The 18,822-nt window shown below is 44.4% G+C and overlaps 1 protein-coding gene across 7 annotated transcripts; it reads left to right on the plus strand.

The window, feature by feature from the left end:
- The first annotated feature begins 1,738 nt into the window (after nucleotides 1–1,738).
- On the plus strand, nucleotides 1,739–17,328 carry pum2 (pumilio RNA-binding family member 2). Of its 7 annotated transcripts, none has more exons than XM_053881770.1 (23): nucleotides 1,739–1,986; nucleotides 3,629–3,992; nucleotides 6,054–6,122; nucleotides 6,507–6,612; nucleotides 6,737–6,924; nucleotides 7,000–7,172; nucleotides 7,274–7,568; nucleotides 7,644–7,737; nucleotides 7,855–7,959; nucleotides 8,490–8,635; nucleotides 8,880–9,000; nucleotides 9,088–9,228; nucleotides 10,052–10,354; nucleotides 10,425–10,652; nucleotides 10,763–11,051; nucleotides 11,135–11,264; nucleotides 11,335–11,463; nucleotides 11,565–11,702; nucleotides 11,814–11,939; nucleotides 12,144–12,215; nucleotides 12,901–13,022; nucleotides 13,560–13,752; nucleotides 15,075–17,328. In XM_053881770.1, exons 1-23 carry the CDS (start codon nucleotides 1,832–1,834, stop codon nucleotides 15,204–15,206), a joined length of 3,819 nt encoding a protein of 1,272 aa, XP_053737745.1. In that variant the 5' UTR covers nucleotides 1,739–1,831; the 3' UTR covers nucleotides 15,207–17,328. The 7 variants fall into 7 exon arrangements, with proteins under 7 accessions (XP_053737745.1, XP_053737746.1, XP_053737744.1 ...); XM_053881771.1 differs by having other exon boundaries at nucleotides 10,784–11,051; nucleotides 11,335–11,469; XM_053881769.1 differs by having other exon boundaries at nucleotides 1,740–1,986; nucleotides 11,335–11,469.
- Nucleotides 17,329–18,822: the final 1,494 nt, after the last annotated feature.

Genomic DNA, 18,822 nt, shown 5'->3' on the forward strand with positions numbered 1-18,822 from the left:
GATCGAAATTTGTTGGTGCGTGTGAATCCGCCCTCAGAACATGCTCCGTCGGACAAAATCAGATCAGTCTCAGTAACTGCTGAGAGGTCACTGTTGAGAGTTTATTGCATTGTGTAATAAAATAATTTTGAAAACTGTGATAACACTGACCACATGTTTCCCTATAATGTTCTCTGCTCTGGTAGCTGTGCACATGAGGCTTGGTCAAAACCTCCTGTGCCACCTTAAATCTCTGCACAATGAACAAAAACTAATCACCTGGGACACTTGGAAATAAGGATGAGCTATTGAGAGTTTCTAGAGGTGAAAGCTTAAAGTGAAACGTTACTTACCACGTTAACAGTCAATTGTTCATTGTTTATTATTCTGCCGTGGCATCCGAGTAGCTATGATCCAATTTCAGAACTCTCTTCCGAATCACCCTGGTTCCGAGACTGAAATACAAGCTTCTGATTGGTTTCCTAGCCTACTGTTTATTTTCTTTATACATTGCAGAAAAATTCTTGCGTACTATAAACTGCTTTTAAAACGTTAATTCGAAATGTCTCTGAATAATGTACTTTTTTAAATTCCTGTGACGAACTGCAAAACATAAGAGCACCAGTAGGTGGCAGACTGTCTGCCTTGCACTACTAAGGTGACTATTGAACATTGTGGTGCATTCTCATTATCCAACCATCGAAATAACTGTCTGCTTCTTGCTTTAATGATGAAAATAAATGGGAAACACATGATCCCATAAGTGTGTACTATTACTGAGGCCTCTAAACAGGACTATAGCCGGGCAGAACCTTGAAGATACGGAGTTGTTAAGGGTTTGTAAAGTGTTAAAGAGTAGGATGGAGCCTTGCTTGTCAGTAAAACTCTGGTTTGTGGCACTGCCTTCCTGATTTCAATCTTTAAGAATCTGATCTGAGCATCTTCAGAAGCAGTTTTTAAGTGTATGATCCGTGATTTCTTGGAGTATACTGAAGTGATACTCAGAAGCGTCCTGTTAAGATTGTTTCTATTAAAAATGGTCTTGGGTGAAAACTTCACAGTTACACTCAATGTTATTATGAGCAGCAAAATTGGTCTACTTGTCAAAAATTCGGTGTACCACATGGAAATGTTCAGGATAGACTCTGAAGCAGTGATATATGTATCAACTAAGATTAAATTTACGTAATAGACAGAAGGCCTCAGCCTGAATCACCTTCAAAAGGTCACACTGAATTAAAAGATTCTTCATTTGTATCAACAAACATACAACTTTATGCTTTGATTTATAACAAAACAAACAAAAAAATCGCCTGCTTTGTAAGAGAAATTATGACAGCTTTCCACTCTCAACTTTTTAAAAATCAGTTTCAGCTGTGTTAACATTTGCATTAAAGGTTGCTGTGACCCTTATGAATGGTAGATCTTGCCCACTAGTTTTATTTTGATCTCAATAAGGCAACCATTTTAATGTCCACTAACCTAACACAGTTCCAGTCTGGTCAGGTGCAGTAAATAAGGAGAAATGAAGACAGAAGAATATATGTAAATTGTCATAAACAACAGAATTGTCTAATGAGTCAAATGTTTCAAACTTGAGCCTAAATTGTAATTCTTATTCTTGGTTAAAAAAAAAATCTTGGTTAGATTCAGAGGTATGATTCACACTGAAATGAACATCAAGTTATAGTATCCCAACACGATGACGTCACTGAACAGAAGCGCTGCAAACCCCAATCGACCACAAACTCACGTTTTTGTCATCGTGGTTCTCTCAGAAAACGCGGATCTTCTTGTCAGTTCTGGCTCTCGGGGATGGTGGAACCTTGATTGTTGACGTAAGTCTACGTAAATGACGTCATCTACAGGGAGGCGGCAGTGGCGGAGCCAAACTCCGAGCAGTGACCATCCAGCTTTGCAAAATCAGCGCTCCCTGCAAGGAAACAAAACAATACAGGACGGCGACGGTGTGCAGCCAGCAGAGAACATCTCTCCACACGATAACGCGTAAGTATTACCTCTTCATTTCCACTCACCGAGCCGTCCGCGGATGCAGGTACGGGTTGATCGCGGCCGCCGTGCTGCGAGGATCCCCTTTTGTTTAGCGGCTAAGGCCCCACTGTTTGGAACTTGAAGGGGGGCCATGTTGTTTAGCCACCGAGTGTTTGCTTGGTGGATCACACAACGCCGACTTGGCGATGCATGTTAGCAGGGGACCGCGGGCGAACATGTCCGGTGCGACCCGTCGAGCCACGCGGGGACACCAAAACTCGCATGCGGCTCATGTAATCACTTAAATGTGGCAACTTTGATGTCGAGCTAACCCATCATCATCAGGCCCGATGGAGCTAATGTTAGCTCCACAATTCACTCCTGTTCTTGTATTACCGGTCGGACAAATCGACCCACTTAGTCCCCTACACTTGCAAGTTTAAATGGCTATTTATTAATTCAAGCTGAACGCGGAAAAGCCGTTTTAACCGGGACCAAACCAGTTAGCTGTCGTGTGGACGCGTTAGCCGAACTAGCCTGCTCAGGTGCTCTGGAGCTACAGAGCAAGTATCGTCAAATACGTGACGTATTGTTATCAATTGCGGCATATCCACCTTTACCCGAGGCTTCAAACGTTTGTCATGAATCCACAAACAACCCCCAATTTGTGGAATATCGTAACTAAACACAAGAGTTACATGAAAGCCGCTGGTGCAGAGCTAACAGAAGGCTAGCGCTGCTAACAAGCTCGGCTGCTCGCTTGTTCCGTCAGAGAATTGTTTTGATATTTCCTCACTGACTCCTAGCCACAAGATTTGGTTTTTCGGTCTTCAATGATATCAAATCGTTTCAGCTGTGATGTGGACGCCACCACATCAATATATAAGGCGGTTTCTGACGATCATATGGAAACCACCTTAACTTGAAGCTGTTCGAGAATCAAAGCAACCAAGTTGTGACAATAAATCCTGACCATCATCCTTTCTTGTCCCTATTTTAAAAATCATTCTTCACAACTGAATTCAATTACTTGACGTTCATAACAGATGTCTTGTATCAACATATTGTATTGTACAACTGTATGTTTTGATTTGCCAAAAATTACACATAATAATTGGTTGCATTGTTACGAAAATAATATGAAATGTTTATTGAATCTAAATATTATAAAAGAAATCAGACTCAGCTGTGTGCTAAAATTTGCATGAATGGTTTCTGTGACCGTGGTTAATATGGCCATAGTAGTTTTATTTTGATCTGAAAAGGCAATCATTTCAATTCAAACTAACCTAACAAGTTTGTGCAGTGTTAGTTTTTTCAGTTGCAGTCATTCAAAAGGTTACCATCTTTAAGGAAACGTGTTCCAGTGCTCCTTCCTGCTAATGATTTAACTATTAGTGAACGTTTTGCTGTGGGCAGGTTAGCGAATTATTATTGTTATTAATGTTCATTAGATAAGGAGAAAATGTATGTTCATTGTCATAGACACTAGTTGCAAGTTCAATTGGCGCGGCTCTAGTGTGTTCTTTGGCTTAATAACTCCTTTTGTCAATGAAACAAAGCAACCACTACGTGGACTAGACATAAACATAGCCTCTAAAATCACAGCTTGTGATATGTTCTCGTACGTTGCTTACAATGATTCTTTTTCGTTTAGGCTTTCCCGTGGAATGAGCATTCCATGCAGCATCCTAGGTATGAATGACGTGGCCTGGCAGGAGACGAGAGGTGGGATGCTGCATGCAAATGGTGCTCCTGAGGCTGGTGGCGTCCGGGTTCACAGTGGAGGGCCCCTAGCCACGGTCGGGGGAGCTATACAGGCTCCTGGAGGCCCACATTTACCTGGCATGGACAGGGGTTCGAACCCCACTCCTGGGACGCCGCAGCCACCCCTCAGTGGGCGATCGCAGGACGATGCAACCGTTGGATACTTCTTTCAGAGGCAACCTGGAGAACAGCTCGGAGGTTGTGCGCCCAGCAAGCACCGTTGGCCGACTGGAGACCCCAATCATGTTGATCAGGTAGGCGAATTTGTTTGAGCCCTTTTGTAGAGCAGGGTTTCCAAATAAATATTCTCCATAGTCTGATTCATGAGCCTGTTATTGGGTCGGGCGCTGTGATGTGCCCTCCGTTATGGCAACATTTATTCTATTACGACTGTTCATCTCCATGTTTGACAAAGTTAAGATCAAGCCAGTTGCTAAAGCTTTTTGGATTTTGAAATTGAGTTGGGGTGGGGGTGGGCTCAGGTGATCAATCAAAGGACGGGTGTGGCTGGAGTGCTGATTGAGTCCTTGGTCACACCCGTGTCGAAGGAGCAGGTAGTTCACTTTGAATCTTTTTTTGTGAATAAGTGCTCGTCTATTCACTGATCTTGACTGCCACACGTCACTGTGTGAAAAGCCTTTGTGTGAAAGCACTGATATAAGTTTGTTGAATTGCCTGGCTGTATAAATGGGATCTTCCCTCTCAGAGCTGGCTCATTTTAACGTTTGGAAACAGACTGTTTATTCCTTCGCTGAGATGGAAATGTTCAATGTGAATCTAGAAATTGTATTTATAATATATATTCATTTGAATCTGAAGGCTTTGAGTTAAATGAAAACACTTCAGAAAACGTCTTGTTGTGAGACAAATGAAAAGATACAAAGAATGAAGGAAATCTGCTCTAGTTCCACCATTTTTATAGTGTCAGTGTAGTGATTTTGTTGTTGGGCTTTAGAGAACCTCATTATTCAAAGAGTTTGTGTGTGTCTGAGGTTTGAGTGATTGTTCAGATCAAAAGGATTGACATAAACAGGCCCTGCTTAATGAGCACTTTTCTTAGCCTTTCTCTTAGTCTGTTTCACACTACACACTAAAAATCAGGTTACATGAAATTCAGAAAACTTGCTGTGGAACTTGTTTCAAAATATTTGGCTTGCAGTAAAGCAAATCTGTCCTCATTATACTTTTGTGACATTTTTGTGTCCAATTTCTATTCAATCGTTTCTTTGTTGGACACAAGCATGAACATTGCTAGAAAAACAAGTGTAAACATTAAAGGAGGTTCAACAACTTCCCTCTTAAGCATCAAATCCCACTGTTACTGTCACATGTTTGTGTATATAAAAGCACCATCTGTTTGTGCTCTTTAGACTCTGTTTTCAGTGTCTGAAGAGACATTGGAGGAAAAACAAAACCCAGTTCCTTCCATGCAAAGAGGCCATGGCTTTACACAAGCATGTGTATCTGGCAAAAACAATGTAGGCCTTTTTTAATTCAAAGTTTGCTTTCAATGCACTGACTTTTGACTTAAATACATTTGACCCAGATAATGCATTTTGCACTTCAGAACAAATGTCACCCCTCTAAAGCTAATTTGCCTCAGGCTCTGCTTCAGTATAATAGCATTGCTTCTCTTCAGCTGCATCATCATAATGGCTTGAGTTCAAACTGAACTGTATGTCTCGGATAAATAATAGATGTTTTACTCTGCTGTCACTAAATACAAATTAAGTCAACAAAGTCCCAGCTGAGATGCAAAGTTGTTTTTCATTTGAAACAAAAAGCCTGGGAATGGCAGAGGTGTATTCATGAAAACACCATAAACCCAATGTGGAAAACAATAGGGGTTTATTTCAGGCATCGACCAATGTTAAAAATGGAAGTAATGAGCAGAAGAGGGAGGTTTATGCATGCAATAAGGGAGGACATGAGTGACCAGTGAGGATGATCAGGTGTCACTGTGGTGAAGGCTGACTTGCTGTGGCAATCCCTGGTGGGAAATGCTGATAGACAAAGCTGGAATTCAACCAAGTCAACAGGAGGAATTGGGAGTAGTCGATCTCTTCTGATCATTACCACATTCATCATATGGACTCGCACTGCAGTTCCTGGTATTTGACTTGTCAAGTGACATGTTGCCTGTTGTTGTCTGTCTTGAAAGTTGTACTTTTAAGCGGTTGTGATCGTTACTTCACTTTTTGTGGTGATTTTTGACTCATTCAGTTCCATTTTATTCAACTGCGAATATGCTGCAGATTGAAAACATTGCTTTGCTTTTATGTGTCTTAATAATTTTTTTTGTCCTCTTGCTACAGGTTCGTGCTGTGGATGAAATGAACTACGATTTTCAAGCTCTTGCGTTAGAGTCAAGAGGGATGGGGGAGGTGAGCTGGAATTTTCCTGTTTTCCTTTGGCATTTTCAAAATAAATTTCAAAGAAAAAAGGTGGCTGTGAAATGCTATCATGTTTGTTAGCGCTGAATGTGTTTTAGAAAGATTGCAACCATGCAGCTTTTCATAAAATTGTCTTTGTGGCGGATTTACAACTTTTAATGTTGAAGGTTCAGAGTTATGTAAGCAACATTTGTTGCTTGGATTTACATAAAGATGACAACAGGACTCGGGTTATGATGCCGTTTGGCTTCATCGTGAAACTTTTTCCAAAATCCAAGTCTGAGTACACTTGTCTTATTTAAATCCTCTTATGTATGCTTCTTTAAATCTGGAGTTGTCTCTCTCTGTGCTCAAACTCTGAATGAAATGTTGCAGCTTCTACCAGCAAAGAAGCTTTGGGATTCAGACGAGCTGGCCAAGGATGGGAGGAAGGGGATGCTGCTTGGAGAGGAGTGGAGGGATAATGCGTGGGGCTCATCGCGTAAGTGTCTGCTGTCGGCTCAAAAACCACTCAATATAGTCGCTCAAGTCTAAATTTCAGTCGAGTGTTTGTTGTTTATATCAACTGTTGAGTGACTTTTGCATTTTTTTTTTTTTTGATTTAGATCATTCAGTGTCTCAGCCAATCATGGTGCAGCGGCGGCCAGGCCAGAGTTTCCACGGGAACGGCGATGCCAATTCGGTTCTGTCACCACGCTCAGAAGGCGGCGGCCTCGGGGTCAGCATGGTGGAATATGTCCTGAGCTCCTCGCCGGGTGACAAGATGGAAGGTCGCTACAGGAACGGCGGATATGTGAGTCCATGGTCTTCAAATCTTACCAGCTCGGAAGACGGCTGTGTTAAGTTTAACCTGAACTTGGAACGGCAGGGTGGAGCCGATGCTGATCAAGACGGTCGGGAGAAAAATGACGCCCAGGAGAAGGTGTCTCCATTTGAAGAAGATAAGAGCCCAGAGATGAAGGTGGGAGAGGAAAACGATCCTTCGAAATCCAACGGAAGAGGTCTTCTAAACGGCATGGACAGAGACTGCAAAGACTTCAAGTATGTTCATCCACCAGGCCTGAACTGCTTTTGTTCATGGCTTGTAAAGAGGTTTAAAGAATGTACAATATTTGATGTACTAACCGAATCTGCCCCTCCAGTCCAACACCAGGAAGCCGCCAAGCGTCCCCGACTGAGGCTGTGGAAAGGATGGGTCCCAGCCAGACCGGTTTGGAGATGATGAGCCAACATCATGCACATGCCCTCCAGCAGCAAAACCCCACTCAAAACAAAGCCCCGACCGAGGACTTCCAGAACCAGGAGGCTCAAAACATGGGCGGCATGGAGCAGGCTGCCGGAGTGGAGCCGCTTCAGTTTGACTACGCCGGGAACCAGATTCAAGTGGACTCCTCGGGCACTCCGGTGGGGTTGTTCGACTACAACTCCCAGCAGCAGGTTTGTTTGCCAGCGACACATTTACAGCTCACATCATAACATTGCATTAGAGATGATCATCATGTTTCTTTGCAGTTGTTCCAGAGGTCCAATCCCCTGACAGTCCAGCAGCTGACAGCAGCGCAGCAGCAGCAGTACGCTCTGGCTGCCGCCCAGCAGCAGCATCTCGGTATGACAGCTCCTCATTACACTGTATTATTTACTGTAATCTGCTTTGGTCCCGCCAAGTAACAAATTACTAATTCATTAAAGTGAAGATTGATTGTTTATTTTTCCTGCTTCTCAGCTGGACTTGCTCCTGCGTTTGTGCCAAACCCTTACATCATTAACGCCGCACCCCCAGGTGCCGACCCTTACACGGCTGCTGGTTTGGCAGCCGCCACACTTGCAGGTAATTGCTCTCTTTCCGACTTAGCTCCGACTTGTTGGCACTATAGCAGCCCCCTCGATGATGAGATTTAAATCCCTCATGCTGCTACTTCTGTTCTTCTATGGCACTGGGGGGGGATGCTGAGAAATAATCTTGGCGAGAACCCCACTCAAGAGTCAGGGAAAAGTCGAAGTACATCAATCATGATTTTCGTAAAATGAACACTTTGGCAAGGACTTGTCTGTTTTTTCTTTGTAAAACAGACAAGTTCCAGATGGCAATAGAAAACATTTGGATTTAGAAATTAAATGTAATACAGTGCCAACAAAATGTTTTTATAAGCTTCAATGAAACACAATAAAGACCATATTAAGATTAGCGTCCTAGACAAAACTATTTGACTCACCGAATGGGCAAGAGGAATCCGTCAAACAGTCAAAATACATGTTGAGTCTACATGTTCTTGTACTGAGTCTAGAGCTGTGTCTCTTTCCTTTTGATTAAAACCAGGAATGTTGTGTTGCATTTTCAAACGTTTTGTCTCTTCCCAGGCCCCACAGTGGTTCCCCCCCAGTACTACGGGGTTCCTTGGGGCGTCTACCCGGCCAACCTATTCCAGCAGCAGGCTGCATCTACTGCCAATCACTCAGCCAACCAACAAGCAACCAATCAGGGACCAGGACCTGGACAGCCGCAGGTAAAATCCCTTGCCATTTTCCACGAGACATGAACGGATTGAGTAGCTCCTAAATTCTGAAGGCTCTCAGTTTCAACCAAGACAGTCAATAACTCCCTCCAGATTATTCCACAACAGCCACTTAAATCACTTCAAATTGTGTAGTTCTCCGTGCATTAGTATCACCTAGGTGTCTACGTAGTGAAGGAAGGCGCGTCAGGATGTTTGAACTGGACAGAGTGAATCATCTAAATTTTCTCTGCAGGTGATGCGCACAGGAACAAACCAGCGTCCTCTCACACCTGGTCAAGGCCAGCCCAGTCAGCAGGAATCTCTAGCTGCGGCAGCTGCAGCAAACCCGGCCCTGGCGTACGCAGGAATGCCTGGTATGCACATGGCATATTATTATTCATTCTTGAAGCTCTATCCATGTTCCACTCTGTACAAATGAGCACCTGCATGTTTCCCTTCAGGCTACCAAGTGTTGGCCCCTGCGGCTTACTACGACCAGACTGGAGCCCTGGTCATGGGCCCTGGCGCTCGCACTGGTCTCGGTGGTCCCGTTCGTCTGGTCCAGACCCCTCTGCTCATCAACCCTGCTGCCGCACAAGCCGGTGCGTACTTTTCTGTCCCGGCTTCATTTATCCACTGCTTGACAAATACACACCAAAATCTGTCTGAAACATTTAAGATGACTCGCTAGATGAAAGGATTAAAGGTGAAGTGGAATAAAGATCAAAGGGCATGAACAAGCTCAAATACTGGCATTTGGCGGTAGATGTTTATTGTTTTCAATTGGTAAGTAATTGCCTTGTTGCTTGCAAGGTTGCTAGTTTCCCACGTGCTGGAATAAATCTGCTCTTAATGTCAACAACTTCCCCTGCCGTATTTAGCTACAGGCTCCTGCTATGATTTGCCAATGCTGGAAAAAGAAAATTCTGTCTGTGAAAGTGGACCACTCAACTCCCATCAATCCACCCGCGGGATAGTTTGTGAATTAATATCATTCTTATGCCTCCAACACTTGAAGATCTTTAAAAGATTCCTCTAAATTGGGCTGCACAGTCCAGCCTGAAGTGTACGGTACAAAGTGATTCCTTGCGTGGTAGCAGTGTATATTCCAGCATGACGATGTACGTGACGGAATGATCACAGTCTGATTCCTGTACTCCTGTCATGGTGGGCATGTGTGTGCATCTGAGTCACCTGAAACAATAGGCACATGCTAACAATATGATAGTTGCGAGTGATTGTCTTGATGGACTGATGGCTATATAGGCGCTGTTTGTGTTTAAACTACATGTGATGCCTTAATTAATGACGCTAGATCTTCCTCGACTGGCAGGACTGGACATTTCAGGCACAAAACTTGCATTGCTTCTTCCCTTCTCTCTTGCGTTCCTGTTCCTCTAACACGTCCTCTCTTCCCTCGTGCAGCTGCTGTATCTGCGTCTGGCTCTGGAAATAACATGTCAGGACCTCCAGCCAACGGCTTATACCGCTCCATGCCTCAACCTCAACCTCAGCCACAACAGCAGCAGGCGCCGCCTCAGAACAGCGGCCTGCCGTCCAGCTCTTTCTACGGCTCCGGCTCAGTCCCCAACACCTCTCAGAGCAGCTCGCTTTTCTCACACAATTCCGCCGGCCCGCCTCCTCCCAGTTCCTCCCTGGGCTTTAGCAGTACCGGGGGCTCCCTAGGCATGGGCCTGGGCTCTGCTCTGGGAGGCTTTGGTTCCTCAGGTTGGTGTTGAGCTTTTTATTTGAGGCTGTGTTCACAGCTATCCTCTTCTAACCCTATTTCTGTCTCCAGTGTCCAGCTCCACCAGTAGCAGCGTGTCTCGCAGGGACTCTCTGTTGGCGAGCTCTGATCTGTACAAACGTGGTGGGAGCAGTTTAACTCCCATCGGTCAGCCTTTCTACAACAGCCTGGGATACTCTTCTTCACCGAGCCCCATCGGTCTGACTCCAGGCCACTCTCCTCTAACCCCCCCTCCTTCCCTGCCCTCCTCTCATGGGTCCTCCTCCAGCCTTCACTTGGGTAAGTGACTTCGAACCATTATTCAAATCTCATCCTTCATCCCCCTCATATTACGCTGCAGTCCTCTGTGCGGGATGGTAACCTCACTTTGCTTTGACATTTATCTTAAGATTATCATGCTGCAATCGTAGGTGGCCTGACGAATGGCAGCGGTCGCTACATCTCTGCAGCACCGGGCGCTGAAGCCAAATACCGCAGCGCCGGTGGGACGTCCAGTCTCTTTAATTCCGCTAGCCAGCTGTTCCCGCCCTCTCGGCCCCGCTACAGCCGGTCTGACGTCATGCCGTCAGGCCGCAGCCGTCTGCTGGAGGACTTCAGGAACAACCGCTTTCCTAACCTGCAGCTGCGGGACCTTCCAGGACACATGGTGGAGTTCTCGCAGGACCAGCATGGCTCCAGGTAATCTCAGATGTGGATGAGTTTTAAGGGAGAGCCTGGTTTAAGATGTAGATTCCTAATCCTCTGCATTCATGTCCCTCTAGATTCATTCAGCAGAAGTTGGAGCGGGCGACCCAGGCTGAGAGGCAGATGGTTTTTGGGGAGATTCTGCAAGCGGCATATCAACTAATGACCGATGTATTTGGCAACTATGTCATCCAAAAGTTCTTTGAGGTGGGCATCTCAGCACTTTATGTTGATTGTGTTTTCAAGCGCGAGTCTGACAGTAGTTTCCCCGCTTCAGTTCGGAAGTGCTGACCAGAAGTTGGCCTTGGCGACACGCATCCGAGGGCACGTCCTGCCGTTAGCGCTGCAGATGTATGGCTGCAGGGTCATTCAGAAAGCCCTGGAGTCCATATCCTCTGACCAGCAGGTAATTGTAAGTGGCTTTTATTTATTATTTTTATCACACATACCTGTGCAAATATTTGATTCAGCACGGCGTCGACACTCATCATTTTGTTCTGCCTTTAGAGCGATATTGTCCGGGAACTGGATGGCCACGTGTTGAAGTGTGTCAAGGACCAGAACGGGAACCACGTGGTGCAGAAGTGCATCGAGTGCGTGCAACCACAAGCGCTTCAATTCATTATCGACGCCTTCCAGGGCCAGGTGAGTGTCTGCGTGAGGGATGTCGACCTCTTCTGCCGCCCACTTCCGTTTTATGTGATGATGTATGTGCAACACCCTGGTGTCCTGATGACCCTTTGTCCACTCCTCCAGGTGTTTGTTCTGTCCACTCACCCGTATGGCTGCAGAGTGATCCAGAGGATTCTGGAACACTGCACACAGGAGCAGACGCTGCCCATCTTGGAAGAGCTCCACCAGCACTCAGAGCAGCTGGGTCAGGTGTGTACGCCGGGCTCTCGTCCTGCCTTTTCCAGACATAGTGTTGGTTCAGTGTGCTTGTCTCATGTGTCCCTCATTTGTGATCATGTATTTGTGCTCTGCTAAGTGTAACAATGAATGTGATTGTTGTATTAGCTGTCATTACATCTGCCATATGTGATTACTCAAACATCCACCCTGCCCCCCCTCACTTATTCCATCTAGAAATATCAAGGCGTTTCATTGGAGATGACACCCAAAACATATTATACAGTGTCCCGCGATGCACTGTTCAAGGTCAGAGCAATTTGCCTCTCTCTCGCGGACGACCCGTGCTTCTTTCCTCTCTACTACTTGATCTTTTGTCCAATATTCTGATTTAACAACGTAGCTTTATTGGCTTTCTTCTAACGCACCACGTTTTTCTTTCTCTTGCCTCTTTCCCTCTGTTGCTTCACCCCTCAGAGGCTTCACGTGATGTCCTTGCTGCCCACTCCTCTTTAGCCTGCGGCATCTCCTAATCACTCTGCTGTTCTCTCCTCACCATTTAACTCAATGAGCATTCAAAGTTGCTTTTCTTAAAAAAGCAGTGTCCAGAAATTCATTGAAACCAAAAGTGATCTAAGATGAAGAGTATATTACCTACCCAGCAAATGGCACTCTTTTTGCTCGGTCATGTAAGTTCTTCTCTGAAATTGCACCCATAGATGTGCACCACCCATTTCTGAAGGGGCAAAGATGCTGCCGGTTGTGCCTCGTGAACCAGCAGCATCTGTCTTGTCTGACCTTCCGCAGTGATGACAGAATGGTTCTCACCGAAATCACAGCAGGGGTGTCTCTCATTCATCCACCTATCATTGTGGAGATTGCATGATGATCTCACAGCGATTATTGTCAACTCTAGTGCATGATAACATCCCGCCTGTTGATGAAGCGTCCCGTTGAATGTTCGTTGAGCGTTTGACTGCACTGCCCCCTGCAGGATCAATACGGTAACTACGTCATCCAGCACGTTCTGGAGCACGGACGGCCCGAGGACAAGAGCAAGATCGTGGCGGAGGTTCGTGGGAAGGTTCTGGTCCTGAGCCAACACAAGTTTGCAAGGTACTTGTTTTTACAGTCTAAACTGTTTATATACACCGAAAACATGCGTCCATTAGAACAGATAAAGTCGGTAAACTGACTGTACAACCACATGATGTGGAGCCTTCAGTTTGATAGTCAAGAGGTTCAAACGAAGGAGGTGTGTGACGTCATAACTGGACCAATCAGGAGACTGCAGGTGTTTGGTAGGAGTTTCACCTTTGACCTCAAGAATGCCGGGAGTGTTCAGCACACATCTGAAAGCAGACTCGCAAGGACAAACTTGTTAATTTGGTAACCCAGTTATACATGTTCCATTTCCTTCACCGTCAGCAGCCAGGATTGTCGTCCAACTCGTCGTGCTGCTTTTCGTGATTGTGTTGTTGACACGGAGCGAATATTTAGCTATGGACTTTGACTGATGCTGTTCTACTTAATTGTGGCTGAGTCACCTGCTCAGATAAACCTTGGACTCAGAGTTTAATCTGGAGGAGCAGCGCAGTGACGTCTATGCTCATCTTTTCCCTCTCAAATAAACTTCCGTCTCCTCCGCTGCAGCAACGTGGTGGAGAAGTGCGTGATTCACTCCTCCCGGGCCGAGCGAGCCCTGCTGATAGATGAGGTGTGCTGTCAGAAGGATGGACCCCACAGCGCCCTCTACACCATGATGAAGGACCAATACGCCAACTACGTCGTCCAAAGAATGATAGACATGGCTGAGCCTGCTCAACGGAAGATCATCATGCACAAGGTCGGTCAGCCGCGGGGTTTGCTTGTTCATGAACATGTGTGTGGAAATGCAATTTATGTTGTGTGGCTCTTTTTTTGGTGGCCTTTAAAAGAGAGATGAAAATTTGTGTTCAGGGAGGTTTTTCGCTACACAATGGCCAGGGTTTCCACTACTATATATTCGTATAAAATTGAAATTCTTATGCAAATATTTTCAAGACATTAAAAGAGCTTTAGTTTAAATAAGGTGATATAAAAACCTGAATATAGACACCATCATGATTTATTGTCAAACTGATGCAAAATGAACAATATTTTGTTGTTTAAATGTATGTATGGCTCCATCATTTGTAATTTGTGCAGTAATACACCAAATTCATTCAAATTGAAAAATGTGGCTTCTTGTGGCAAATATTCTTATACAATTAAACTGCGATTAATTGAGATTAATTAATCCCAAATTCTCTAACTAGATTAATTTTATAATCGAATCCAAACCATAATCAAAATGCATGATATTAATAAGAATTGCAAAGATGTTTTCAGTTCTCTCACCACAAACTCATTGTTCACTCAGGTTTTTCTCACTAACAAACAGAGTTGTCAGGATATCTGTTACATCGTTGGCTTCCGTTTAATTTTTCCACACACTCCAATCCGAGCACCAGTTATTCAGTTCCCTGGGGGCTGATTGGCTCGGCACAGTAACTTCAGTGAGCCATCGATCTCAGCATTCAGCCTCCCGCCTCATTTATCCACGCGGCAGTGTTTTTGTGCGCATAATTTTTTGTTTCAAGAGTTGCCTGTTGTGTAGCTCCTGTTTTGAGGTGCAGTTTGCCAGCTGTGTCACAGTGGTTGGGGGGGTCGGGGAGGGGTTGTTGAACACGGTCCGACTGTCGGCCATGTATTGATCGCGAATGAATCGTTTGTGAGACATTTGGAACCGAAAACATACATGGATTAAATATACGGTTTTAACTGGTGACACATTAGGAAGAGAGAGGGCCGAGTGAGTTCATGCATGTGTGCATGCCAGGCGCCACAACGGCGTCCGCTGATTGGTGTTTGATCCTCGTAGCTTGGCAAAACAGTCACTCGTAGTCATGGTTTCATTCGCCTGTATGTTCTTGGAGCTCACAAATCGGCCTTTTCTATTGTTTTGGTGTCATGTTGTCATCTATAGCTGTGTGTTTAACCACAGCCTGTCAGCTTTCTTATTTCACTGTGAAAGAGGTGTTATTTTGTTGGTACACACCATCACTGTGAGTGGATTCAGTTTATACTCGGATCTGAATGATGATGGAGGAGGAGCCTGCTCACCTCTGACCCTCTTGTCTTCCTCAGATTCGACCTCACATCGCCACTCTGCGAAAATACACCTACGGCAAGCACATCCTTGCCAAGCTAGAAAAGTACTACATGAAGAGCGGATCAGAACTGGGCCCCATAGGCGGACCCACCAACGGCCTCATGTAGTGAGGAAGAGGAGGCGCCCCCAACCCCACCCCCCATTCTGCCACAGGAGTTAGCCTTCAACACCCCCGTCAATCCATACTTTTTCGGAGAATACCAAATCTAGAGACACTGACGCCCCCTGCCTCTCCGGCGCCCCATGGCAGGCCTATTTTCCGGGGTAAAGCACAAACCCGTTGTTAATGATGTAATTGATGTATTTGACTGGTTTTCATATTCTCTTGTACATTTAGTTTTTTACCTTGTAAATTCTGTGTAGAAAAGAAACCGACACATTTGCTGAAATTTACAATTCTTACAATTAACACCAGCAAGTGACTTTATAAGGCTAAACTGGGTGATCCTTTGAATAAAAATAATTCCATTTGCTTTTGTAACCGGACTGATTCGATCACGCTAGACGATTGGGACGCCATCCCGTGATCAGAGCTAGTGTTTGCTAAGCCAAAGCAGCCGTCGGATTAGTTTTTAATCGCGCCGCATAGTATGGACGGGCCGAGTGGGGTCCGTCCTCAGGTGAGTGCTATGCGTCGAGTGCCGCACCCAGTCGTCTTGGAGACCAATTTGCAAGGGGATTGGTGCTTTGTAGGCTAGTGTAGACGTCCGTGTGGTGGCTTCCTTTCGCCTTTCCCCCTCCATCCCCCTCGCCTCTTTTCGTTTTCCAGACTGAGCCGCTGCAAAGTTTCAGTCCTAGTCATGACCCGAACACACCTGAGCTGCTGAATCCACTGGTCCCAGTATGGGCGTCTTTCGTTCAGGTACTCTGCGTTATGCAAGTTAACTTATAAAAACAGAGCATGAGGTTTGGTCGTTCAGTGGGCGTGTTAACGTGGAATAATCTTAACCTTAACCGATCGTCGTGGGCCGGGCGGGAGTTGCTTTTTTTCGTGGGTGGGAGCGGGCGTATGCGTTGGCATGCTGTGACAGCTTTTGATCCTTGGAATGAGTTTTTTCTTTACCATGTTTCGTGTAACATCTAATCTGTCTTGTAGTTATGAGATGAACACTGCCGTAGAAATCTTTATGTACTGAATAATCATCTCTTGCTTAGATGTAGTTTAGCGATGTGTAGCATCTTTATGTACGAGTAATTGTTGCTTTTTTGGGGTAGCGGGGCTTGCAGCAATGATGGGACCCCCACCTGCCTGAAGGGTGGAGTAGTCCAAAAAAAAAAAATTGTGAAGTGGATTAGTGGGATACTTTGGATGAGGGGATATTTAAAAACATTTTTATATATATATTTGATTTTTTTTTTTTTTGATTGTTTTTTTTTTTTTTGTTTGTTTTTTATGTTGGGTATGCAAGGGTGGCGGCCGGTGGGGCCATCACTAGCTAAACTAATGACCTGTTATGCTCATAGTGCTGGCTTCTTTGCTTTATATGAATAATTGTAGAATACATGTAGTATATGTGCAGTTAATAAGTGTAAGATTATTAGTTTTATTGAAATGTCTAGTCGTGGTGTTTGACAGGCCTTGCAAACTTTGTAGTGATGCTTTTATTTTGTCTGTACAGTTGTACATTTGTAAACGTTTATGCTGTAAATGGGATGTCTTTTACACTTTGTGGGGAGAAAAAAAAAACAAGGCAAATGTTCTTTTTGATGTGTGTGTATATTCATCACTCCTTTCCCCTTGAATATAATGTATACAGTTTTATTTGATCAAGTGTTATTTTTAACGGAACGGAAATGACAAAATGGCTTCACAATCTGGCATGGTTTCTTTTTGTTTTTAATCTGTTGTGGGAAAAAAAAGGCCAGCCTCTCTTTGTACCGGAGCTGTAACATCAACTGTTGATAGTCTTTCTGATGTGTGACAGTCCAAAACTGTTCTAAATCCTCCACGGAAGAAAAAAAAAAACCACACAGGATACGACGAGAATTATTTTTGTACAGAAGAGTGCTGTATTTTGGAACAGCTACTACTACTACTACCTTGTAATCAAAACCAATGTAAAATATTGTCAATTATATAAATATGAACATATGAGTTTTGTCACACTGTCAAAGTCATGTACATTTTCAGGTGGCCTTATGTACATTTCCAGATGTTAGATGAAGAAACAAACTCATTTTTGGAAGCAGAATTGTGACTATGTATGATTAAACTGTTCTTCTAACATTTGAATTTGTGACGTTTTTCCCTTATGCGTGAGGGGTTTTTTTTTTCCCCTGGTCGATCACGTGTCACTGCAACTCACTGGACGTGAGCGCTGTGTAAAACAGTCATTTTGAAAACAAGGTGGGCGACGCACCAGACTTCGGTCTCTGGGGTTTCCTTTCTGAATTCTGTTTGCCTGCTGAAGTTGTCTCGCTCATGTCGACCCTTGGCACGCGATGGATACGAGTGAAATCCAAACACCGATGTGAAGCTTAAAAACCATCCCGTCCCTGAGTAGGCGGGCTTTCCTACCCAACTCCTTTGTGATTGGCCAGCAGCTTCTTTTATGCTTCCTCCAATCACGGGTGCTCATGAATATTCCCGTCAGCGCACGGACTCCGACTGACACACACACACACACACACACACCTGCGGAAGATGAAGCGAACACATTCCAAACATGAAGATTCATTTTGCGACCAGTCTTTTTATAATTTTTGCCTTCTTCCTCCCGGTTTTAATAGCGGTAAGTTTCTCTGTAGTTTCACGTGTTCAAACGCTTGAGACTCACCTTTGTCGCTTCCTGGTCACCGGGTCTTTAACAGCCGTAAAATAGGTTCAAAATGGCAGCTTGTTTTTGTTGCTATTCGTAATCTTGTTTGCACTGTCATAAGTTTTGCTTTAGATGTTTTGAAAGAACGTTAATTGAGACGTGGAATTCTAGTCGCAGTTTATACGTGAAAATTATCGTCTCGAATTTTGCATTTTATATTAACATATTTGCATCTAATTTAAAAGGCACTGGTTGCAAAGCTTCAATTATACGTAGAATTAAACAGGAGGCACAATAATTTAACCTTTTATACAAGTTCTCTTCTTTCAAATGCTTAACGTCTTGAGCAACAATGTGATCTCTGCTTCGCACTGTGCAACACTACACTGCTACAATGTTCAATAACAGATGTAGAATTCATTTTAGATGACCACTATGCTTGTTTTTAGGTATCAACAATATATTAACACATGAAAGTTGGTCAGGCATTTGCTGCTGGACTTCAGAGAGATAAAAATGTCAATAGTTTTTATAAGTTAACATGGCTGATGAGACGGATGAGCAGATAGATCCGAAGGTTTTAAGCTCTGGCTCAGGTGACCACACACCTGTCCCCGAGATGGGTCTGTGAGTGTTGTTTTCTTCCGTGGTGTTTGTGTTTAAAGGATGATTTTGTTCTACTGCTGCTGATGCAGCGCTTCTAATCTCTCCCTCGGAGGAGAACTGTCCCACCTGTTTATTGTCTTGTCATAGTTAGCGATTAATACTTTCTTGGCCTGGACTTTGTATCTGCTGTTTGCCTCGATAAATGTTCTCCCTCTTGTCTTATCTATCTTATCGTTTCTGATTGATACCGGAGTAACGGAGATACATACGCTCTGCCTCTGTCTTCAGACGTCTCACAGTCAGGACGAAGCGGAGGGATCATGGTTTGACTTCGACTACTCAGGTTCTGGTGACGCCG

The sequence above is a fragment of the Synchiropus splendidus genome, chromosome 12 (assembly GCF_027744825.2).
Source record: "Synchiropus splendidus isolate RoL2022-P1 chromosome 12, RoL_Sspl_1.0, whole genome shotgun sequence".
In the NCBI taxonomy this organism is placed as follows: Eukaryota; Metazoa; Chordata; class Actinopteri; order Syngnathiformes; family Callionymidae; genus Synchiropus; species Synchiropus splendidus.